This window comes from Orcinus orca, chromosome 5 (assembly GCF_937001465.1).
Source record: "Orcinus orca chromosome 5, mOrcOrc1.1, whole genome shotgun sequence".
Lineage (NCBI taxonomy): Eukaryota > Metazoa > Chordata > Mammalia > Artiodactyla > Delphinidae > Orcinus > Orcinus orca.
The window spans coordinates 95,131,507-95,156,686 of NC_064563.1; the positions used below are offsets into that span (position 1 = coordinate 95,131,507).

Here is a 25,180-nt window from a genome sequence, read left to right on the forward strand (position 1 = left end):
GGAATCATCTAAGAGACTGAGGAAGATCTGCCAGAGTGATGGGAAGAGGACCAGAAGAGAGAGCATGGAAGACATGATTCTAAGAGCTGTGGAAAGAGTGACAGAGGAGGAGGTAGGGACAGGAAGGTGGGCCTCTCATTCAGAGAGGATGACGAGAGATCAGCAAGAGAAGAGGGGACGCAGGGACAAGGCAAACATATACTTGTGAAAGCTGAGCACAAGGAATTGGGAAGTAGTGATTAACAGGGAGGAAAGAACAGGACTAGCTGATGAAGACCCTATGAGCCACTGGAGGAGGAAGGTGGACAAGAGAGGCATCACTTCCTCTGAGCCAGGTGGGATGGAGGTGAGTAGGCTGAGAGGCAGGTGGATTTGAAAGCAAGGACTGGGGAAAAACTATTTGCTCACATGTAGTTTCAAGTTGAGTTACAATTTTAATGAGTCATGTGAGATCTCATCTAAGTGATGATAATAAGTATTTGACTCAAGAGCAAAATTCTCTTTCCTCACAGGAAACCAATGTGAATTAACAGGGTAAAACAGTCATCTTCTGGGAAAGTTTGAGATCCTGAGAAAATCATGTAGTGTACCTCTCACTTTCTCCTTCTCTAACATTCTTATGTAGGTGAAAAACAGGTTAAAATGAACATGGTGGGGATCCCTGAAGAGAAAAATGAGATCCATAGAAGAGTTAAAATGATAGCCCAGGGCTTCCATGGTGGCGCAGTGGTTGGGAGTCCGCCTGCCAATGCAGGGGACACGGGTTCGTGCCCCGGTCCGGGAAGATCCCACATGCCACAGAGCGGCTGGGCCCATGAGCCATGGCCGCTGAGCCTGTGCGTCCGGAGCCTGTGCTCCACGACGGGAGAGGCCACAACAGTGAGAGGCCTGCGTACCGCAAAAAAAAAAAAAAGATAGCCTGTCAGTACTTTACATTAATAAAATGCTTGGTGACTTTTATTTCCCACGTTCCCTACTGGCTCCACTTCTGTGCTCTTGTTTTTCTGTACACTGCCCTCTCCATCTCCTCCTCACCTTCCCTCCTTACTACAAGGCTCATCAACCCTCTTTCTCCTCTGATACCAGGAGCACTTTTTATATTGTTCTTTGCTGCCCATCCCCATCTATCGTGCCTTAGAGTTGTGTGTACGTGTTTTGTTTGTGCCATTCGATGTTATGTGTCTACAGTACAGGGAATGTCTTCTACTTTGTCTTTTACCCTCCACTATCCCTTGCTATTAGCAAACACTGAAGAAATATTTATGAAGTGAATATAATGATTCCCTTTTTATAGATGACAAAACAAAGGTACTTGAGACGAAATAATAAAGCTTGCAAGTGTAGAATTTAAGACTGTTCAGAGCGAAGGTCTTCTGATTCCAGGCTCTTTTCCTAAACTCTTTGCCTCTCTAGTAACATGAAGCAAGTGCAAAGGGGGAACATAGTGCAGAAAAAGTGAAAATGTGCATTAATATAGAGGCTCAGGTGACCCAGGCAAATACCAGTTGAGTCACTTTTTACTCTCCCAGTAGCCACTTGTAATGTCATTTGCCTGTGTCATGGCCAACCTTCCCTAGTTACTCTGATGCGAGGGTCACAACCAATGTGCCCAGCTAGAGCTCAGCTGTTCTTTACGGATATCGCTGATGGTCAATATAGACATAGAGTTTGCTGGTGCCTTTACCAAAACGATACTTTACTTTGTTGGCACTGTTAACCCATTGAAAACAAACCCATTTAATAGATAGCCTTGCTTTAAGTAGGTATATGATAGGATCATCCATGCTGCCCCTATCACATATTGACATATTTTAAAAGTTATGTGCACATCTTATCTGTAAATTTGTAAATAAGGATCAAATAAAATGCATTTTTGTAATGAAAAAGTTGTAATGTATAATTATTACCAGACTGGCACCAGATGATGTTGTGTCTTCTTATCCTACTTCTCCCTTTGTTTCCTCTATACTCACCGTAGTTCCTTTTTCCTCATTTGAAACTGGGTTGTTCTTAGCTAACTGCCAAAGCCCTCATTTCAAATGATTAGCTGAGAATAGTTTAAAATAGTACATTTTCCAAGGATATTTGTAGTTTAACAGCATATGACTGACTATTGGTAGATTTCATTTACTAACTTAGTGGTGAGGAAAACATTTTTTTTGCAGTTAATTTACATGATATTTAGATATTTAGAAAAATTACATTACAGTGGCAACCACCTATTATGTCCAAAAATGAAGCACACACCCTGGATATGTAGTATATGGTTCATGCAAACAAAGGCTGTCACATAAGAATCTATGGTGGTATAGTGTTGAGATTGAGATTTAACTTAGTTCACAAATCCAGCCTCAGATTTTCCCTTTTCCTCTGTCTCAAACCTGCAAGATATGGTATTTGTCTCATTTCATGAAAATGTAAAAATAAAACCGCAATACCATAGTCACCTTTTCCCCCCTTTTCTAATTGTTTGATAGAGACGAAGTTGAAGTTGAAAGAAAACTCCCATTTTTGGAATAAATATTTTCCTGGCAATAACTTGTCCTTTCAGTGCCTTTCATTTTTTATAGCTCTAACTTTAGTAACCTTGACAGTGGGTATCTTTTTCACTCTATCCTGTTTAAAATTTTGTTAGTAGAGTCTGTCTCTAGTATCACGAATCTTATCTGCTAAGGCCACTAAGATAAGAATGCATAGAAAACTGACGTGAGGGCTACTAAATGTGTTTGTCATTCCTTTGACCCCTTTATTCTTTGCCTCCAATTATCTATGAAATGGGCGCTGGATGAGTCCTCATGAATTGCCTTTGAGAAAACAAGAAACTTGACAGAAAATGTATCACGACTGTCCAATGGGATGATATGCCTCAACTTACTGTAGACGTAAAGAAACTTTGCAGACAGCCAACCCATAGTGAGCTAACTACCAAGGAGTTCACAGCAACCACAAAGATGTGTGAATGCTTGGAATGGCCAGGTTACATTTATTTTGTACCAAGCAAAGCAGAAAATTACTCTGTAGTCGAGTCACTTCCTCTTTTGAGGAACCAAAAAGACAGTAAATGTAGTTGAAAACAGAGAGACAGATTGTGGTCAAGCTTACAATAGGCCCAGTGAGTGGACAATATCTCTGGGTTATGACTAGTGGTTCCTCAGGAGGGATGGCTGGCCCACAAAGAAGCCACTGGATGGATTTCTCTAACTTGGTTGCACTGAGGAAAAATCTCCACTTTCCTCCACGGACAAAAGTTAGCTTGATCCATGTATTAAAGTCTGGGTAAATACAAATATTTGACGTTGCTTTTTGAAAGCTTCTTAAGGCATTTTAATGATTACTTTTCTTCAGAGCTTTAATTTGGGGAGAAATTGTTTTTTCCTCAAGATGATCAGTGGGCTTGGGATAACCGGGCACTTTCTCTGGTTCTGCTGAGATTTCAAGAGTCTGTAGAAGCCAATGTGTTCTTCAAAGTTTCTGGTTGTATGAGTTTGTGAAGAAGTTCTATGATCTCTCTATCCTTTTCTCTATCCAGAACCTCTAAACAATGTACATTGGAGCAAGAATTCTGGTTTTCCAATTCTGTCACCTTTTTCTTTAAAGCATCAATGTCTTCCTTCAGAGAGAAGATATCTTTAGTTATTGTGCACTGTTTGTCTTCACTAACATTCATTCTGGTTTCCAGTACCTCCATTTGCTTCTGATAAAAGTCAGTCCTTTCCTGGATTTTTGGTACTGGACCCACAATGTCAGTCACTTGCCTGAGGATTTCAATCTGGGCAGTTTTAATATCTCGGAGCATTACTATAACATTCATTTCTTCATCAGCGTTTACGTCATCTTGATCACAATCATAGGAAATCATAGTTGGATATCTAGTTGAATTTGGGTGCTGGTTCTTACATGTATGGTAAGCATTTTTTTTTTCACGTCGTTATTGGAGTATAATTGCTTTACAATGGTGTGTTAGTTTCTGCTTTATAACAAAGTGAATCAGCTATAACATATACATATATCCCCATATCTCCTCCCTCTTGCATCTCCCTCCCACCCTCCCTATCCCACCCCTCTAGGTGGTCACAAAGCACCCAGATGATCTCCCTGTTCTGGTAAGCATTTTTAAGACATTGTCTGATCTTGGAGAAATTTGAATTCCACATCTGCCAAGCAGCAGCATTTACCCTTTTTTGTTTGTTTGTTTGTTTGTTCGGTACACGGGCCTCCCACTGTCGTGGCCTCTCCCATTGCGGAGCACAGGCTACGGATGCCCAGGCTCAGTGGCCATGGCTCACGGGCCCAGCCGCTCCATGGCATGTGGAATCTTCCCAGACCAGGGCACGAACCCGTGTCCCCTGCATCGGCAGGTGGACTCTCAACCACTGCGCCACCAGGGAAGCCCCAGCATTTACCCTTTTGGTGTGAAGTTTGTACATCTTTCATAATGAAACAAGAGACAAGGTGTTGGGAAACCTGACCAAAATTAAAGAAAGAAACAATGTCAGAATGAAACGGTCTTTCTCTTACTATTTTTTCGGTGGCATCCTAGAATGCCCTATGGAGAACATCAAGGACAATAGTAGGCACCCTTCGATGATTAGCTTCTTACAGGGCGGTCCAACTGGAGAGCTCTGTGAAATAATGGGCAATTGCATGTAATCCCTCATAGGCTGACCTGATGCTGATGCCACAATGGCTGCTGGCTTAGAATATATTTAACCTTAGGGCAGTAATTCTCAAAATTTTTGGTCCAGGACTCTTTTTCACTCGTAAAAATTGAACACTGCAGAACTGTTGTTTATGTGAGTTATACCAATCAATATTCCATACTAGAGATTAAAACTAAGAAAATCTTAAGATATTAATTTATTTAAAAAATAAACCCATAACATGTTAACATAAATGACATATTTTTATGAAAAACTAATTATATCTTCCAAAAGAAAAAAATAGTGAAAAGGGTGGCATTGTTTACATATTTGCAAATATTTTAAATACCTTGAATACCTGGATTAATAGAAGACACCTCTATTCTCATATCTGCTTCTGCATTATATCTGTTGTGATATGTTGTTTTGGTTGAAGTATATGAAGATATTATGGCCTCACAGAGATATATAAATGGAGAGGGTATTTTAATGGCCTTTTCAGATCATTGAGGTCTTTATTCTTTGCTACTCCACCAAAATTTGACAAATGATAATTGATTAGAAGGCAAGTGTAATGTGTAATCTTACAACAGAATAATACTGTTACACTAAAATTCATTGATCTATCTTCCATTTTTAATAGATGTGTAATATCATGCATTGGTCATTTGGAAAATAATGATTCACTGAATTATGCAGATCTTTCAAATGGTAACTCATTTTATTATATAATATCAAAATATCACATTCAGTAATATCACCACCAGTCTCACCAGAAAAGTCTTTGAGTATTGGCAAGAAGCCAAGCTCATGGTGGCAGATAAAATTTTCTGAAATTCTAATTTTAGCTTGAAAAGCTTGAAATTTATTAAGCGTGTTAGTTGTTTCTTTTGAAGTGACAGGCTCTCTATATCCTTTTTTTTTTTTTTTGCAAAAATGCTTGTCAAATACCCAAATATGAATACCATAGTTTACCGCCAGTTTTTCTTTCAAAATGATGTCCCATGAAAAAAGCAGCTACTTCAGTTTGTAACTCAAATAAATACTTTTCCTGGAGACAACCATTATATTTCTGTAAGCAGCAGAAGTGCTTCATGTGTACTTCTCATTACATCACATTTAATATTAAAAAGACATACTGAAGGTTGAGATTTAATAAAATGTAAAATTTTTACTGCTTCATCAAGGACATTCTAGAGCTAAACTGGCTTTTTCTTTTTTTTTTTTTCTCTCTCTCTCTGAGTGGAGGTGAAGAATACAATCACTATTGGTAGCTTAGTGCCATTGCCTTGGCTTGTGCTAAGGTATCAGTTTTACCCACCCTTGCTTTTGCAAGGCAATTTGGAAAATTAAAATGACATGATAACCATGTCTGTCAAGGTATAGTCCCACTTTATTAAAGAAGATATTCCTTCTTGGATCAGTGCCAGTTCCAACCCTCTTCTAAATCACTCTTTCTCATATTTATGCTTAAATGCAGGGCCAGCTTCAGCCTAGGTTTTGGTATAAACTCTGAATTTAGGCAAAAGTAATTTAAGAATTTTGGGTCATCAGTGATATCTGGGATTTTGCTTTACTGTCCTATCTTTGAATCGTTCTTTAGTAACTTTTCCAAAACTTCTAGAAACCTTTCCAAACTCTTGCTGAGAAAAAAAGTTCCTATCACAGAAAGATATTTGGAGCCAGAAAAGGTAGTGTTCAAAGCTGTCCCGTTTACCTTGGCCAAGGCCATTTTATCCATCAAGCACTACAGACACGGTGCTTAGGACCTATGAAATTTCAAGGAACCAATAAAAATAAATATTTTAGAGCCAGAAAGGGAAAAAAAAAAATTGGGCTCAGAATACTAAAATCTGCAAGATTGAAACAATAAATGTTTAATTAAATATCTCCAAAGTGTACAGTTATATCATCTTCATTAATTGTTAAATTAGTATTAAAATTTCATTACATTTGGAGGCAATTTGTAGATTAGGTATTCTTGCTTTACAGGAATTCCCAGTTAAATTAGAGGGATTGCTTGTAGCAAATACTCCCTTCGGGTTACTAACAGCTAAGTCTTATTGGCTGCGTACCAGACATTGTTCTAAATATTAGCTTATTTAACTGTAATTCATAGAAGTCAAATAATTTTCCTTTCTGCTAAAAAACGGGCAGAGTCAAATTTCAAATCCTTACATTCTAGCTCAAGGGTCCGTGTGTTTTTCCTCCTACTGCCACACAAACAAATACGATAAAAATATATATTTGTCAACTCAAGAGAAAGATAGACATTTCACTTTTTAGAAAAAATACACTATATATTTATTAAAAAAAACTTATTTTGATTAAATTTTTAGAAATATGAAAAAACTAATTTTTTGCTTATTTATCAAAGCTATTTGAAGCAGAACTTTGTAAAGACTTTAGAAGTTAAACTATCTCTAATTCGAATAAGTAAACATGAACATTTAGAGGCTATTCTTGCCTTATTGTAGTAAAAGTATAACAACTGTAATTAAAAAAAGACTTAAAAATTTTCAACTAAAAATATTTATGGATACTGATTATTTTTATAAAACAAAAATTAATCTAGTAGATTTGATGCAAACATAAACCTGTCTGGTTTCTAATTACTTACCTATTTATGTTAACAAAAGGAGCCACAGCCTATTTGGGGCTTGTTGGGCAGTGAAAAGCTGTAGTGGGAGAATACAAGCCTGTTGATCAGGGTCAAGTCGTGAGAGTAGTCAACATGTGAATGAATAACGGGAAATGAGCTGACCCCCCTCTCTTCATGTTCCTGCCAGAGATGTGGAGCCATTTAGGAGTAAAATAACATGGCAGACTGGAGCCTAGTTACTGACTCTTACCAAGGAAAAATGTCCTTCAGGAGGCAGGCTTTTAAAGGCATGGTATTTGGAGCCTGAAAACTTAGAGTTCAAGGCCTTCCCATTTATTAACTCTGTGCTCTTAGTCAAGTTACTAACTTCTCACAAGACTGTAAAATGGGATAATGACAATACCTATTCCATAGAGTAGTTTTGAGGATTAACAGTGCTCAATCTTTGTAAACTCTTTTCCTGCTCCTCTCTGACCATCTTCTTCTTACTCTCCTTTCAAATGAAAGAGGAAATGGTGAAGAGTTTTAAACTTTAGCTCTGCTCTCCCCGTCTCTCAGTCTGCCTTTTATTCCTCTCCTTCAATAAAGAGGCCACTGTACCATCATATGACCAAGACATAAAGCATATGCTGCTCACTGTTCAAAATCTACAAATGCAGGTAAAGCATTTGGATTAGGACACCAGAATGCAGCAAACAAGGCCAAACAAACTGGCATTCTGTCTCCTAGTACAGCTAATATAGCTAGCAAAAACAACTATGGTGTCAGACAGCCTGGCATGTAATAACCAATGGAGAGATGGCTCTAATAATAGATAATCTTATTAATGTTTAAAATGCTCGTGTTTGAGTAAGTTAACTATAAATTAATTACGGTAGAGTCTTTTTTTTAAGATTTATTATTTATTTATTTGGCTGCATCGGGTCTTAGTCGCAGCACGCGGGATCTTAGTTGAGGCATGTGGGATCTTTTGTTGTGATGTGCAGGCTTCTCTCTAGTTGTGGCATGCGAGTTTTCTCTTCTCTAGTTGTGGCACGCAGGCTCTCTAGTTGAGGCACGTGAGCTCAGTAGTTGTGATGCACGAGCTTAGTTGCCCCGTGACATGTGGGATCTTAGTTCCCTGACCAGGGATCGAATCCACATCCCCTGCATTGGAAGGTGGATTCTTTACCACTGGACCACGAGGGAAGGCCCTATGGTAGAGTCTTTATTAAATTAAATTAATTAATTAAATTTTGGCTGCGTTGGGTCTTCGTTGCTGTGTGCAGGCTTTCTCTAGTTGCGGCGAGAGGACGCTACTCTTTGTTGCAGTGCGTGAGCTTCTCATTGTGGTGGCTTCTCTTGTTGTGGAGCACGGGCTCTAGGCACACTGGCTTCAGTAGTTACGGCACATGGGCTCAGTAGTTGTGGCTCGTGGGTTCTAGAGTGCAGGCTCAGTAGTTGTGACACATGGGCTTAGTTGCTCCGTAGCATGTGCTATCTTCCCAGACCAGGGCTCAAACCCGTGTCCTCTGCATTGATAGGCAGACTTTAACCACTGTGCCACCAGGGAAGTCTCTCTGGTAGAGTCTTGATTATCTATATAAAATCACCCCAATTTACATTTTTTTTTTTTTTTTTGCGGTACGCGGGCCTCTCACTGCTGTGGCCTCTCCCGTTGCAGAGCACAGGCTCCGGACTCGCAGGCTCAGCGAACATGGCTCACGGGCCCAGCCACTCCGCGGCATGTGGGATCTTCCTGGACCAGGGCACGAACCCGCGTCCCCTGCATCGGCAGGCGGACTCTCAACCACTGCGCCACCAGGGAAGCCCTACATCTTTTTTAATATGCTTTTTCAAGTTGGGAGAGAATGGGGTAGAATTATAGTTATCCTGCTAGCATTTGGGCATTATTTGTACCCTTTATGTTACACCTACAGTCATCTACTATTACTCGTGTACCCTTAGGGCTTGTGACCATGAAAAATTATTGCAAGTCTTTTTCTTCCCCCACAAAATTTGATGACCAGGTTTACCAGAACTTGGGCCCCCCCCACCTGAATATCACTTGTTACATGCAGAGTGAGATAAAAGACTGAGAAAACAGGAATCATGAAGGTCTTTCTGATTTGACCAGGGTGTCTGACCCATGGGGATAAGAATGTATTAATGAGAGAGCTCTAACCCAATGTTACACAAAGTAACAAAGCTGTTTTCTTCTTCCTTTCTTTCTTTCTAGCCATGAGGAGTAGAAGAGAATGAGAGTGAAATCAGAGCTGTTGTGCTAGATCACGACAGGGATGGAGCAGAAAGCAAAGGTATGGTGTTTATGAGATAGGCAGAGCCTGACGCAGTGATGCAACACTGTCAGCTTCATGAAGGGTAAAACTGAGTGACATTGATAAAGCAAACTGGTTAGAGTAACACATGAGGTGACGGGGCCACTTCCATTCTGTGGTGTCAATAAATGTTTATGATAACACTTTAAAATCAAATGAGGACTTCCCTGGTGGCACAGTGGTTAAGAATCTGCCTGCCAATGCAGGGGACATGGGTTTGAGCCCTGGTCCAGGAAGATCCCACATGCCGCGGAGCAACTAAGCCCATGTGCCACAACTACTGAGCCTGCGCTCTAGAGCCCGCAAGCCACAACTAATGAGCTGGTGTGCCACAACTACTGAAGCCCTCACTCCTAGAGCCTGTGGTCTGCAACAAGAGAAGCCACTGCAATGAGAAGCCCATGCACCACAATGAAGAGTAACCCATGCTCACTGCACCTAGAGAAAGTCCGCGCACAGCGATGAAGACCCAACGCAGCCAAAAATAAATAAATAAATAAATTTATGTTTAAAAAGTCATATGAAACCAATGCCAAAAGAATATGATGTCATTAGAGAAATGCAAATCAAAACTACAATGAGGTATCACCTCACACCAGTCAGGATGGCCATCATCAAAAAAATCTATAAACAATAAATGCTGAATAAGGTGGAGAAAAGGGAACCCTCTTGCACTATTGGTGGGAATGTAAATTGATACAGCCACTATGGAAAACAGTATGGAGGTTCCTCAAAAAACTAAAATTAGAACTACCATACGACCCAACAATCCCACTACGGGCATATACCCTGAGAAAACCATAATTCAAAAAGAGTTCAAAAAGAGTCGTGTACCACAATGTTCACTGTAGCTCTATTTACAATAGCCAGGACATGAAAGCAACCTAAATGTCCATAGACAGATGAATGGATAAAGAAGATGTGGCACATATATACAATGGAATATTACTCAGCCATAAAAAGAAATGAAATTGAGTTATTTGTAGTGAGGTGGTTGGACCTAGAGTCTGTCATACAGAGTGAAGTAAGTCAGAAAGAGAAAAACAAATACCGTATGCTAACACATATATATGGAATCTAAAAAAAAATAAAATGGCTCTGAAGAACCTAGGGACAGGACAGGAATAAAGATGCAGATGTAGAGAATGGACTTGAGGACACGGGGAGGGGAAGGGTAAGCTGGGAGGAAGTGAGAGAGTGGCATGGACTTATATATACTACCAAATGTAAAATAGATAGCTAGTGAGAAGCAGGTGCATAGCACAGGGAGATCAGCTCGGTGCTTTGTGACCACCTAGAGGGGTGGGATAGGGAGGGTGGGAGGGAGACCCAAGAGGGAGGAGATATGGGGATATATGTATATGTATAGCTGATTCACTTTGTTATAAAGCAGAAACTAACACACCATTGTAAAGCAATCATACTCCAATAAAGATGTTAAAAAAAAATAAAAACTCACAGAAAAATGAATAACAACAACAAAAGAGAATATGATGAACACCTCTAAGGAAATGATGGAATGATAATTTTGATAACTGGTAATGATAATTTAACGTCTCACTGTAACTAAAATTGTGTGGTCTGTTTCTGGAATGCCCTCCATATATATATATATATATTTATATATATAATGTTTTATTTATTTAATTTTGGCTGCATTGGGTCTTCGTTGCTGCACGGCTTTCTCTAGTTGCGGCGAGCAGGGGCTACTCTTTGTTGTGGTGCGTGGGCTTCTCATTGTGGTGGCTTATCTTGTTGCGGAGCACAGCCTCTAGGCGTGCGGGCTTCAGTAGTTATGGCACGCGGGCTCAGTAGTTGTGGCACATGGGCTTAGTTGCTCTGTGGCATGTGGTATCTTCCCGGACCAGGGCTCAAACCCGTGTCCCATGCATTGGCAGGCGGACTCTTAACCACTGCGCCACCAGGGAAGCCCCCCCCCTTTTTTTTTAATTAATTAATTTACTTTTGGCTGCATTGGGTCATCGTTGCTGTGCGGCTTTCTCTAGTTGCGGCGAGCGGGGGCTAGTCTTCGTTGTGGTGTGCAGGCTTCTCATTGCGGTGGCTTCTCTTGTTGCAGAGCACGGGCTCTAGGTGCTTGGGCTTCAGTAGTTGTGGCTCACGGGACCCTCCATATATTTATTCTGCAGTCAAACTTCTACCCATCTTTTAGGAGACATCCTGATAATACTTTCCTTGTCCTGTCCTGTTCTGATTCTCCCTGTGATCTTACCAGTGCTACTGACCTGTTCTGTGTCCCTACCCAGTAGCACTCAGCATAGTGTATCATTTTTGTTGGTGTGCCTATGTCCTCTCTAGATTGGGAGCTCCTTGAGGGGAGAGACTTGCTTTTCAGCTCTGTGTCTCCAGTGTCACAAAGCCTAACATATAGTTGGTGCTCAGTATATCTTTATTCAATGAATGAATGAATGCATGCATTCATGCACTTGTGAATGATTGTCAAGGTATCCAATGGGTCCCTCCTGCGCCTATTTCTATGGGTGGCTAGGGAACATATTGCTTGCTTCATAAAGGTAATCTATGATAACTTTTTTTAGTTCCTGAGGGATCATTTAGCATTTTGGGATAGGGATTTAATAATTTCTTCCCTGAAGACCTGAAACAGTTAAGTAGCATGAGAGGTAAACTGAGATCAGGCAGATGGAGGTAATTATGAACCTGGAAACAGCTAAGGGGTGGATAAGAGAGAGCCTGGTAAATGATGGTAACAGCAGTGGTGTTAATGGCACTGATCCTACCGGTGACTAAGGTACCCAGCATACTGCCTCTCTGCAACATATGAAGTTTTTTAGGCCTCCAGGGAACTGCAGGTAATCAGCATATTCTCCAGGTCTCTGTGGAAATGCCTGCGAATGCATTTGTCATGAACTTGGGTACACAGGCACTTATCTCTTTACTCATGTCATCTTATATTCTGAACTCCAGATTTACAATGAACTCTCTCCAGCTTATCTAGACGTACTCTTCACCATTTAGTTCCAGAACCCTGGGGACACATTAGTATTTTATGTAATGTCTCCACCCCGTCATCTTCCTCCAGTTCTTTCTGTTATGCTTGGCTCTCCCTGGTAATGTATCATATTAGGTTGCTCGGTTTCTGTAATTCTTAAGTTCACCTCTTGGTTTCCCTGCTCAGATATTACCTTTAAACTTCTGCTCCCTTTAGCTGATGATTGACACTCTTTTTACAGTGCTTTATAAGCCCTGATGTGCACAATTGATGTAGCCATTAAAATAAATGGCTTGAAAAAGGAAGAGAAAGCGAAAGAGAAGTGTTTTTGCTTAACCATTCACCTTCCTTTAATGGAACCAGTGAATAAATCCAGTGAGTTAGTTTTTAAGCACCTCTGTTTTACTGAATTTATATCATTTAGCAGAACTTTTTGAAAATCATTATATGATGAGTGCTGCCCAGTGTTAACTTTCTGTCTTGTTCCTGAATTGCTTTGTACTTCATTTAGGGAACCCCGAAAATTAAAAGGTATGGAATACATAGTGATCACATAGGAAACAGGGATTTAAAGTGTAAACAAATACAGAAATCATAAAGTGTAAAAACTGGAGAATGTTAATTTTCTCACTTCTAATTATGAATACTGTACAGTTTGTAGTCTTGTCTTATTTGGGTCTGTTAATATATTAGTAGAGCCTTATTTAAGAAAACTTCTGTTCTAGTGTTTGGCTTTTCACTTGTAATGATGCTTTATAGTACTTTGGATTACAATATCCAAGGAGGTATCTTCTTTAAAGTTTTAAAGATTATAATGTGAAAGATTGCACTGGCTTTCCTTCATGGTACTCACCTTGAAAGACATCTGTTTTTATGGCATTTTATGTTTCTGAGGGAATTTGCGACAATGTCTCTGTGAAGTAAATGTGTATTTATCTCTTGGCTTTAGTTTTCCTTCTGTTATTAGTCTGTTCTCTGCCTATCTTGGACCTATTACTTCCTATTCTGTTTCATAAGAATGAAACAATAAGAACAGCATAATGCCACGTGCTGTTACTAAAGGAGTGTCATAAGGGTTAACATGAAAAATTTTATTACATCTAATTTTTAACTTTATATAATATCTCTTATTTAAGAACTGTAACTATTATTATTACGCACTATTTCTGCAGTGTTTTTCCTTCAGGAGTTTGATTTTTAGAATCATCTCCTCTCTCTGTTTAAAGCTACCTTCCTTCTTCCTCCTGTATGGGTTTGGATTACAAAGATCTTATTTAACTTTCCAAACGTATTATTTCTCCTTACACACTCTGATTACACACAAAATGGAAAATGCTGGAAGGCAATCATAGAACTGAAGGTGTTTTCTCCTCCTTCTTTACCTAGGCTTTGACAACTATGATCTAATGGAAAAAGTATTTAGTCATTGTTTTAAATATTTATTGAAGGTTCCCTCCACCTGCCACCCCTCCCCACCAAGAAATGTGTATTGCTGCTGCAACTGCTTCTGTATGACAAAAGCCAACTAGAGTATAAAAGGTATATAGGAATGCTTAACTATAAGATTGAAAATTTGTTTTTCTGGGCCATTTCTTTCAGGAAATTTGAGGTCTCTTTCTGGTGGTCTGAATGTAATGTAAGTATCAAATGACAGAAGCTGAGAGTGATAAAGCAGTTCTATTAGACACATATTTCAATAATTTTCAGCTTCAGTCTTTGGCACTAATGGCTATGATTCTCACTGTAACTTGTAAGAATTAATTACCATTCATTCTATTTATGTCCCCAAGTTTCTCCTCCATGATGTAGTATAAAATGATAGCAAGCTGGTTGAAGCTCCTGGGCAATTTACATATTAGAATAGGTAAAAAATCTTTATCATAACCTCCACTGGGCTTCACATTTAAATTTTTCAATGGCACTTCAAAAGAAAAGAGATGTTTCTGGAAATCACATTCTTTGTTGTTAGAAAGTAGAGCTGGAATCAAATGGATGCCCAGGCTCACTGTTATGATTGAGAAAGTGACATAACTGCTTAAAACCTAGTAAAACAAAAGATCTTAACTTTTTTTTGTATTCCTTTAATAATCCTATGAAAGCTTTGCATGCTTCCTTAGGAAACAGCATATACATACAATTTTGCATATAATTTTAGGTGATTCACAGACCTCTGTCCTCTCCCCTGCCCCCTCAGGCATTTATGGACATAAATAGTACCATAAATAGTACCTCAAGTTAAAATTCCTGACTGTAAGAGAAGGATTATTCTGGCTCCAATACCTGTTTGTGGGTGTTTTGCTTCTAAGGGGTCTGGGAGCTTCGAGGTAGTTTGGTTCCAGACCTTAGACTGACTATGTGAAGTGCTGACAGTGAAGGTCATTAATTATTAGGGATCAAAGGAGGGAGAGGCCAGTGGAATGCAGTGACATGGGAGGTTTCAGGATGAACCTTTAAGAATGAGCGAGATCTGGGTAGATGAAAGTTAGAAGGGTCTTCCAGGTTGTATGAACCATGAAATCAGGGTCTCTGTCTGGTTTGTTCTTCACTATGCCTAGCATGGTGCCTCCTATATGCCCCTAGGCTTTCAATAAATATTTACATAGTGCTTTGTGACTCACTTCTACTGAAGAGCGTGAGTCAAGAGAAATGGCATTAACTCAGGGGTGGAGTTCTGTAACCGACCCTCCTGAGACAGCACCGAAAAAGGATCCTCCTGCCAGCTATCATTTGCACCAATAGAATGAGACCAAGTTTGGTTCAAAAGCAAAAGAAGCAAAAGAAAGCTTTATTCTTTCACCAAAGAATGGAGGGCTTCCCTGGTGGCGCAGTGGTTGAGAGTCCACCTGCCGATGCAGGGGACACGGGTTCATTCCCCAGTCCGAGAAGATCCCACATGCCGCGGAGCGGCTGGGCCCGCGCGTCCGGAGCCTGTGCTGCTCCGCAACGGGAGAGGCCACAACGATGAGAGGCCCGCGTACCGGGAAAAAAAAAAAAAAAAAAAAAAGAATGGGGAAATGTGAGCTAGTGCTCTAGAGTACACGCCCCCTCTGCCCCCAACCACAGACAGGCCGGGGGCGGGGCTGCTTTCTAGGGATCTTGTCAGCGGGAGCGGGGGAGGAAACCGAATTCTCTCTCGGGCTGTGACGCTCCCGCTGCAGATCTCACGCAGGGCCCGCGCAGTGTCTCTGCGCACGGCCCACCGCCGCCATCTTGAATCGCAGTGTCCTGTGCAGCGCTTCTGCACACGGTCCGCTGAGCTGAGGCGTCTGGCGCAGCCATTTTTGCCTGAGGAACTTTGATCCGGAAACTCTGGGTGCAGGGCCTCTGCGTGCAGCACCCTATGAGCAAGTGAAACTAGACAAAGCACAAAGGAAAACAAAAAGGTTAGACTTTGTTTTACTACCCAGATTGTATTTTTATTCCCCAGGAATTGTTAATGAGCTTTGCTGGTGACAAATCTCTCCTCCGTCTTTTGTCCTGCTCCTTATTCTTGAGGAGAGCTGAGGGGTGAAGGTCCATCTGATTTTGGGTGTCGGTCATCATAACCCTGGGTAGAGGAATAGAACTTCTTTCTCCCAGCTGCCTTTAGATATGTTTGGCTGTCTCCAGGCTTTAGCCCAACTGTTCATATCCCCGAGCACCACCATTTGTCTAACCTTTTGGAGACAAAGGACAGCAGACAATTTAAGGTACATGGCCCAAATATTAGCAAGAGAATAATGGTCATATATCAAATTTGTCATAAAAATGCAAGTGTCGGGCTTCCCTGGTGGCGCAGTGGTTGAGAGTCTGCCTGCCGATGCAGGGGACGTGGGTTCGTGCCCCGGTCCGGGAAGATCCCACGTGCCGCGGAGCAGCTGGGCCCGTGAGCCATGGCCGCTGAGCCTGCGCGTCCGGAGCCTGTGCTCAGCAACGGGAGAGGCCACAACAGTGAGAGGCCCGCGTACAGCAAACGAAAAAAAAAAAAAAAATGCAAGTGTCTACGTCTTTCGCCTGTAGGCAAAAGTGTACCCTGATTTTGAGGCTCACTGCCGTGGCTCAAATATATCCCTGGTCACACTTCCGTTGTTTTTCAGAAGAGAAAGCTTCAGGTCAGAGAAAGATGAATGGCATCTACATACTGGAGGAGGGTTTCCTTCTCCAGGTGTAGATCTTTTAGGTCTTTAGCTAAATTTTCCCCGGAGAGGACGGCGAAATTTTTGAGCACTTGGGGCAGGCCTGTCCAGCAGTATTGTTTTCGTTGTGTGTTTGGGTCCTGCCACTCAAAAGCAAACATTTCTTGTGACTCTGGGGCTAATGGAATACAGGAGAAAACATGTTTTAAATCTAATACAGAATACCAGGTCCTAGTGAATAGTAGAGTAGCCAGCAGAGTGTAAGATTAGGGACGACTAGTTGTATATCCCAGGTGGCTTCACTGACTGCCCTGAGGTCCTGTACCATCCGGCATTCCCCACTGGGTTTCTTTACAGGGAGAAAGGGGTATTACAGGCTTATTGGCATGGTCTAATAAGGCCTGGGTCGATTAGGCCCTGTATAACGGGGGCAATGCCCAATAAGGCCTCCTGATAGAGACGACACTATTTTCTATTGGTCCGTATTTGTACTACCATGGGACTGGCTCCTGCAGCTATTCCCACCCATACCTGGGCCCAGACTTCAGGATTTACTCCCAGGAGGTGGACTTGCTCTGTCCCTGGAGGTTTGTCCTCAGCCATTAACATTATCATCTTGTGCCCTTGTCTAAGGGGATGCCAGTCTCCAGTTTGTCTCCCATTAGGTCACCCCCAATTTATGTAAGATATCTCTTCCTCGCAGGGGTGTAGGGCATTCGGGAACATACAGGAAGGAATAGGTAAAAGTATGTTCATCCAACTTGCATTCTAATGGCTCTGTGAATGCCTGTTCTTGAACCTTCCCTGATACCCCCATAATTTTACAACCCTTGTGACAGAGTTTGCCTGGATCTGGTGTTCAGAATCAAATAAGTGGCACTGGTGTCAACTGAGAATTCGACAGGCTTTCCCCCATGTCCAATGTCAGCCGGGGCTCTTGGGGGTCATTTGAAGCGCCAGCTTAGAACCCCGTGGCCCCATCATTCTTCATTTATTTGGATCATCTGCCTTTGAGGGTAATGGCCAGGATCTTCCATTTCCATCCCCCTTTGGGGGCGGCGAGGGCATTTTCCTTTTCAGCGTCCCTCTGGTTTACATATGGTGCAATGATTGGGTCCCACTTTCCTTGGCTTCCTCAGCCTTCCTGAGGGGGCTGGGGCTCACTCATTATTAGAGTGGTTAATTCAGAGTCCCATGCTGACTGGTTGACACTGGAGGGCAACAGCCAGTAGGTGGGCTTGCCTCTGGGCTTATTTATCCTCTGACTTTTCCTCCTCTGTATCTTGGTTATTAAACACCCAGTAGGCAACCTTGACCAGGCGAGAGGTAGGGGTGTATCTGGTTCTATTTCCAGTTTCTGAAGTTTACACCTAATGTCGGGGGCACTTTGGCAAATGAGATGTAACCTCAGGATTGCATTCCCTTCCAGTGACTCAGGAGCTGTGGTAGTAGATTTAGAGGCATTCCCTGAGGTGCTCTAGGAATCCTGGAGGGTCTTCCATTGGCTCCTGATTGATTTCCTTTATCTTATTCCAACTGACAGGTTTCTTTCCTGCTGCCTGGATTCCCTTTAGGATTTTATTTTTATAATGGGTCAGCCTCTGTCTTCACCTCCTTCTCCATTGTCTGGGTGGTCCCACTTGGGTTTGGTATCTGGGATCACTTTCCCTGGTCTGAAAATAGCATGACCTGCATTGTGTCTGTTCTCTTTGTCTGGTCTTTTCTTCCCCTGTTAGGAGTACATTGAGGAGGCCCTGGGCGTTAGCCCAGGTAGGTTCATGGGTCTGAAAGATTCTCCTAATCAGATTCAGGAACTCCTCTGGATCTTCCCTCAACCCCTTACTATGATTCTTCCAGTTATACAGGTCAGAAGTGGTAAATTGTTGTATACCTGGCTGAACACTCCTTCTCCTTCTCCTGCCTCAAAGGGAGTACTTTCCCTGATGGGCTGTTGGACTGTGGCTGTAATTAGTCCTGCTTAGTGTAGACGGCTCTTCGGGCCTGTGGCCCAAATCAGGGTATATTATCTCAGTGGAGGAGAGCTACATCCCTTTTTTTTTTTTTTTTTTTTTTGCGGTAGGCGGGCCTCTCACTGCGGTGGCCTCTCCCATTGCGGAGCACAGGCTCTGGACGCGCAGGCTCAGCGGCCATGGCTCACGGGCCCAGCCGCTCCGCAGCATGTGGGATCTTCCCAGACCCGGGCACGAACCCGTGTCCCCTGCATCGGCAGGCGGACTCTCAACCACTGCGCCACCAGGGAAGCCCGAGCCACATCCCTTTTGAAGGCCTTTGTTCTGATAGAAAGCTATAAAAAAACTGGACATAGGGAATTTTATCCAATTTATTTTGTCTCTGGCATAGCAGGTCCAATTTTAAAATGGTGTTGTAATTTAGAGACCCATCAATGGGCCAACTTCCCCCATCTCTCAGCCAGATTGGGGCCAGGCTGTCCAACTACCGAAGAGGGTGGTTGGAGTGATTTGTTGGCATGCAAATGCCACAAGATTTGACCCTAATAAGATTTTTGGTTCAGGAAATTTGGAACCAGCACCAAAATGTTAATGGATTTCATAAAAGACCAAAATAGGAGGCATCCAAATAGCATGGACTCTGCTGTAACTGGGGGTCTCCCTTGAACTTGTAAGGGCCTGTGCTTGGGATAGTGAGTCCCTCCTCAGTCGGAATATCCCACGGCAGGTTAGATGGGACTGCCTCTGGGCCGGAGCAACTTAGCCACATTAGTTCCTGACCAGCTTGGTCCATTAGGGAGTGGCACAGCTGTCTGAGGAGGGGGTCTTCTCTTTCCTCCTTTCGGCCGAAGAGGAGGAGTTTTCAAACTTCTCGCCAGGTGAGAGTTAAAACATGAGGGATTTCCATGGGATACTCCCCAGATTGCTGGGGAGGAGAGCCTGTGGAACCTCAGTTGATAAAGAATCACCCAAGGTTCATCTCACAAGCAGTGGGGGAGGAGAGGTCTGGCAGTGGGTGTTTCCTGTACTTGCCAGCAGCTCACAGGGCTTCCTGATAATGGGGTTCCTGGTCTTGTGAGCAGCTCACAGAGCTCCCCTGCACTTCAGAGAAGCTAGAGCTGACTGGAAGAGGTCAACCAGCTGCATACCTACCTTTGGACCCTTTCACACTCAGGCATCCCTGGTGCTTTCCCCTGAACTTGGGTCAAGTGTCCTTCTTCCGTTTTGTCATGTAGTCCTTATTACCTGGCCCTTTACCCAATCTTGCCTATAGGCCCTTGGGGCTGGCCACTTTCTTTTACCAAACCTAAAGTGACTATCAAGAATGCTACTGTTGACCCCTGGAGGTTGGCGAGGAGAGCATAAAGCCCTGGTGCAGCTGCTACTACTGCCTTGTAGAGGGGTCAAGAGGATAGCACTACTGGTGAGCCAGAGGGCAAGTCTGCCATCCCTCCCTCTTGTCCACAGGTCCCCACTGTTCCGGTACCGCAGGAAGGCCATCCAGAGGCAATGGACAGTGAGTTTCAGTCTTTGATCCCCAACAGTGCCACAGTATGATTCACTCAAGGGGGCACAGTCCAGATATCTCTGGGGGACAGGCTATGTGGACACCATACCTGGGTATTGGGTTGCTGGGCAGAGTTGCTCTGAATTTGGCTGAAGGCTGCTGCCTTTCTGCCCTGTCAGAGTTACTCAAAAATCAGAGTCAATCATTCTCACACAAAACTCCCAAAGCCCCCGCTGTCCTCCCACTGAAGCCAGGATGAGCCCAGAGCCTAGTGAATAGGTACAAGCAAAAAGGCCACCGTCTGTCTCTTTGTGGCAGACAAAATTTTGTTACCACCCTTTCGAGTTGGGTGCCAACAAAGGTCCTCCTGCCCAGTGTCATTTGAGCCAATAGAACAAGACCGACTTTGGTTCAGAAGCAAAGGAAAGCTTTATTCTTTGATAAAAAGATGGAGGGGCTTCCCTGGTGGCGCAGTGGTTGAGAGTCTGCCTGCCGATGCAGGGGACACGGGTTCGTGCCCCGGTCCGGGAAGATCCCACATGCCGCGGAGTGGCTGGGCCCGTGAGCCATGGCCGCTGAGCCTGCGCGTCCGGAGCCTGTAGTCCACAACGGGAGAGGCCACAACAGTGCGAGGCCCGCGTACCACACACACACACACAAAAGATGGAGAGGTGTGAGCTTATGTTCTGGAGCCTACCCTTTCCCTGAAAGGCCGTAGGTGGGGCTGCTTTATAGGATTCTTGTCAGTGGGGAGGGGAGGTGGAGTTCTTGCAGGTCAGTTGCAGCTGTGCCGCTCCCTGCTCTCCACATAGCAGCGCTGGGTGCATGCAGCATCTCTGCACATGGCCCACTAAGCTGGAGTGTTGGGTGCAGCCATTTCGCGCTAGGAATTCTGGTCTGAAGTGCTGGGTGCAAGGCCTCTGAATGTGGCACCCTATGAACAGGTGAAACTAGACTAAGCACAAAGGAAAAAGAATGGTTAGAGTTTATTACCCAGATTCTATTTTTATTCCCTGGGAAAGTTCTGCCTGTGCCTGTGATACAAAGTGACTGAGATAAATGTTGGTGGCTGGTCTAGATATCTCTGGTGATGAGTTGGAAGTATGGAAGTGTTTTATAACAGTTCTTGGGAGGTCAAAGCTGCAAAATTAAATGTCTTAATTTTATTGCTAAGGAACCAAGAATCAGCACATGTGACGTATCCAGTATTTTATGATAAATAAATTCTGATAGTCCTTAGGACTAGAACTTGTAGTGGTGATTCCAAATCTGAAAACTAACTCCTAGACCTAAATCCCGCATAGCAGTGGAGGAGCTTCTGTGTTTATCGTGGCTCCTCCAGTGTACAGTTTTCACCTGAGCACTGCACCTAATTTCCCAGAGTGAGGAGGAAAGAAGGAAAGGCTTTGTGGGACAACTGAGTCGTTTTTCATTTTGACTTTCCCTCTTCTTTCAGTACCGTTTTAAAAGGAGGTGTTATCATCAAACACAGAACCTGCTTCATTCACAACCGCACACCTTTTCTGGCCTCCTCTTCCCACCTCTACTCATGTGGGCTCTCTACCTGCTGAGTCATCGCGGCATGGCGGTGAGTCCGTTTGTGGCTTTCCTTTATTCCAAAATGTAAATTAAGCACTAGCTATTATTTAATTGAATCCTGAGTCACCAGTGGGCATTTTTGTTTTCCTTTCTGTATAATTTCCATATCTATACATATATTAATGTCGAAAAAATTAATCAGTGTATCTAAGAAAGAAATGGAAAACGTTCTTTGAGTCAAATTGAGGACTATAACCTGGAAACAGCATCTCAGAATGCTCCCAGAACTGTTCCGTCCATTAGAAGTCAAGGCAGATTTATGTAAGTTTTTTGAGACAGAGGGCTGTACAATAAATGACATTGACAGTTTACACAATCCAGATCTAAGCGTCATTGTGGCCCCTTACCAGATCAGGAAGGGATGTTATCTTTTAAGGAGTTGTCTTGTTGATGCTTGGAGAATGTCGCTCCTTATGGTTTGGCAGGCATTTCTGCCCATGGCGGAGGTTCGGTTGATGCAGAATGCAGGTACACAATGCACAGTAGGAGGAAGAGAGGAGGCCAAAGGGAAGAAGAAGTTTGTTATGTTTAAATTTTTCTTGTCTTGCCATGAACTATGAATTTTATTTCACATTAGTCTGTCTTAAACATGCAACACAAGTGCCAGTGAAATTTCCCTGTTTTAAATCCTTGACTTTACCCGCAACAGCACTATGTCTTTTCACTTCTTCTTCCTTCCTGACTGTTATGAAGAAAATGATCATGAACTGAAGTGCTTGAGGTCCAACATGTCCATAATGAAGAGAGTGGAGTGTATCACAGTCCAGCCACATGGCATGTATCTCTGTGTGTGTGTGTGCGTGCGCACGTGTATGTGCACATGCGTGCATGCCCGAACATGTGAGTGTGGTGATGGTGATACCTCCTTTCTCAGACTTCGTGGTTCCACAAAGAGGGACAAGAATCAGAATGTTGCTCCTGCCCTGCCTCCACCTCCTCAGAGGAGGATTGCCTTTGCTTAATGCTGAGTTTGGGATAAGGAGCTGGGAATGCATACCTCATCTCTTTCCTCCTTTCCTTTGTCTTGGGATTTGCTTGCCAGCTGAGAACTCTTCATTCTGCCCTCCATGTCACCAGCTGGACAGGGGCTGACTCTGCTCCCCTCCCCTCTCCCTGCCCAGCTCTGAGAGACAGTCCAATTCTGAGGTTGAGTATTAGGAAGACTATGGTCGCCATACGTCCATGCCACATCCATCATAAGGGTGATTTTTTTTGTCTCTGAATAGCTGTACTCTTCTGCCTATTTCAGCTATAGAAACTGGGAGAGGAAAAACAGCATAATTTGCTCACCTTCTCATACACCCAACAAAATAGGCTCATTTTTAGTCATTAGAGATTTGGATGACATTACTCAGCCGCTTGTTTTGGAGAAGCTCAGAGTAAAACCTGTTGAAAGTGGACTGTATTTGGTGAATTTGAAATTCTGATTTTAGGTGCAAGGTTTATAATTTAGATATGACTGAACCTCTGTTTTTTCTTGCTACCACAAATATGAGAAAAACCATACTGACCTGATTTTTTAAGAGAGCATTGTGAGTAGTAACCTGAAATTACCAGGTATAGGTACTTCAATCTGTTTCTTAAAATTTTCTCTGCCCCTGTTTCCTTATCTGTGATATAGGAATAATAGTAATTCACAAAATTGTAGAGAGGATTAAATTAAATGAAAAAAATGTATATGAGAAACCTGGCCCATCATAGGCAGTACCTGGTCCATCATAGGCATTCGATAAATATTTAATAAACACTTATGATGTGGTAGGTGCTGTGTCATAAAAAACTGTTCTTTATGAATCAGTGAACTCAATGACCCACCATTTTGCTGTCCAAGATAGAACCATTTAAAAAGAGGGAATGAGAAATCAGTCTGTTACTGGCGACCTCATATTTTTCCCTTCTGTCTATTCCCTAAATGTATCTTTTTATTTTTAATTCAACCAATGCCATTTTGATCCTGTAAAATCTAGTTCTCGATGTTTCTAATCAATGGACTTTCCTTTAAAAATTGTTCATATTGCCTTAAGAAAGAGAGAAATCCAGAAGTCTGCTGCCAAGTAGGTCTCTTGGTGGCATCCAGACTGACCCCAGGGCAGGGGGAACAGGGTGGGAAGGCTGGAGGTTGGCTTGGCTCATGTTGCCAGACTAGTCTAAACTGAGTTTGAGGCATAAAATGAGAGGTAGCAATGTTTCAAGACAACCTCAAAATTTTCTTTCCTATCTGTCTGGAATATAAAACAAGTTTCACCAAACTTGTTTAGTTTTTTGATATTCCTGTGGAGCAACCAGAATTTCTGTTTGTAAGTGCTCATGAACCGTAGGCTTTGGGGGTAGAAGGTGGGAGTTGGAGTTGGTTCCCTGACTCTTTATCATCCTTCCTGCTTCACAATGGCTCTGTCAAGTTGGTTCTTCCCGGGAATGTGCTGAAGAAGAGGGAAGGCTACCACATAAAGTCAATCCACAAATTTACCATCTCTCACAGGCCTGTCTCCCTCCCAGAACTGGTAGATCCCAGTAATCTCCTACAAGGGTCATGGTTTAAGAAGAAAAAGAAAAAAGGAGAAGGAATTCTTTCTCATTTTTAAAGATCTGGGCCTACTGGATTTGTTTGCTTTTACATTGGTTAAGAGACCTCTCTTCTCTGTGCAAAAGGAGGACGATTCTAAAAAAAAAGAAAATTTTCTCTCTCTCTCTGTGGCCTTAGGAAGGCTTGTCCAACACAAGTATGACAGTCTGGGGTTTGGCTTGGTGAGGTGATGGAGGGAGCCCTGGGCAGAAGGCTCTGGTTTTGCTCTGTCGTTAACCATCTGTAAGAGAGCCCCTGGGCTTAACTGAAGGGACTAAACTCAATGATATCTTTTTTTTAATATAATAAACTTATTTATTTTTTATTTATTTTTATTTTATTTTTGTCTGTGTTGGGTCTTCGTTGCTGTGTGCAGGCTTTCTCTAGTTGCCACGAGCGGGGCTACTCTTCCGTTGCCATGCGCAAGCTTTTCGTCGTGGTGGCTTCTCTTGTTGCGGAGCACGGGCTCTAGGTGTGCGGGCTTTGGTAGTTGTGGCTCGAGGGCTCTAGAGCTCAGACTCAGTAGTTGTGGCAAACGGGCTTAGTCGCTCCGTGGCATGTGGGATCTTCCGGGACCAGGGCTCGAACCCCTGTCCCCTGCATTGGCAGGTGGATTCTTCACCACTGTGCCACCAGGGAAGCCCCCTAGACTCAATGATATCTTAATTCCATTCCAATTTCAATATTAGAAAAAGTATACCTTATGTGTCAGAAGGGGGATTTAATTAACTTTCAGATTTCTGAATTAAAAAAAATACTCCCTGTTGTATTAAATGTTAAATACTCTATTATATACCATGTTCATAATGTAAACCCGCTTTTATATGCTTATTAAGGTTGAAACTTTTTAAAAAATCACTTGATTATTATCTAATAGTTGGTTATTAACAACTTAAAT

General features: G+C 42.6%; 1 protein-coding gene across 1 annotated transcript in view; it reads right to left on the reverse strand.

The window, feature by feature from the left end:
- Nucleotides 1-2,640: 2,640 nt before the first annotated feature.
- Nucleotides 2,641-25,180, reverse strand: part of CCDC54 (coiled-coil domain containing 54) — a 53,240-nt gene continuing 30,700 nt past the window's right edge. The window contains 4 exon segments of the mRNA XM_004286900.2: nucleotides 2,641-3,438; nucleotides 3,440-3,913; nucleotides 15,587-15,866; nucleotides 16,650-16,821. Of these exon segments, the coding sequence (XP_004286948.2) occupies nucleotides 2,935-3,438; nucleotides 3,440-3,913; nucleotides 15,587-15,866; nucleotides 16,650-16,821 (1,430 nt within the window). The 3' untranslated portion in view covers nucleotides 2,641-2,934.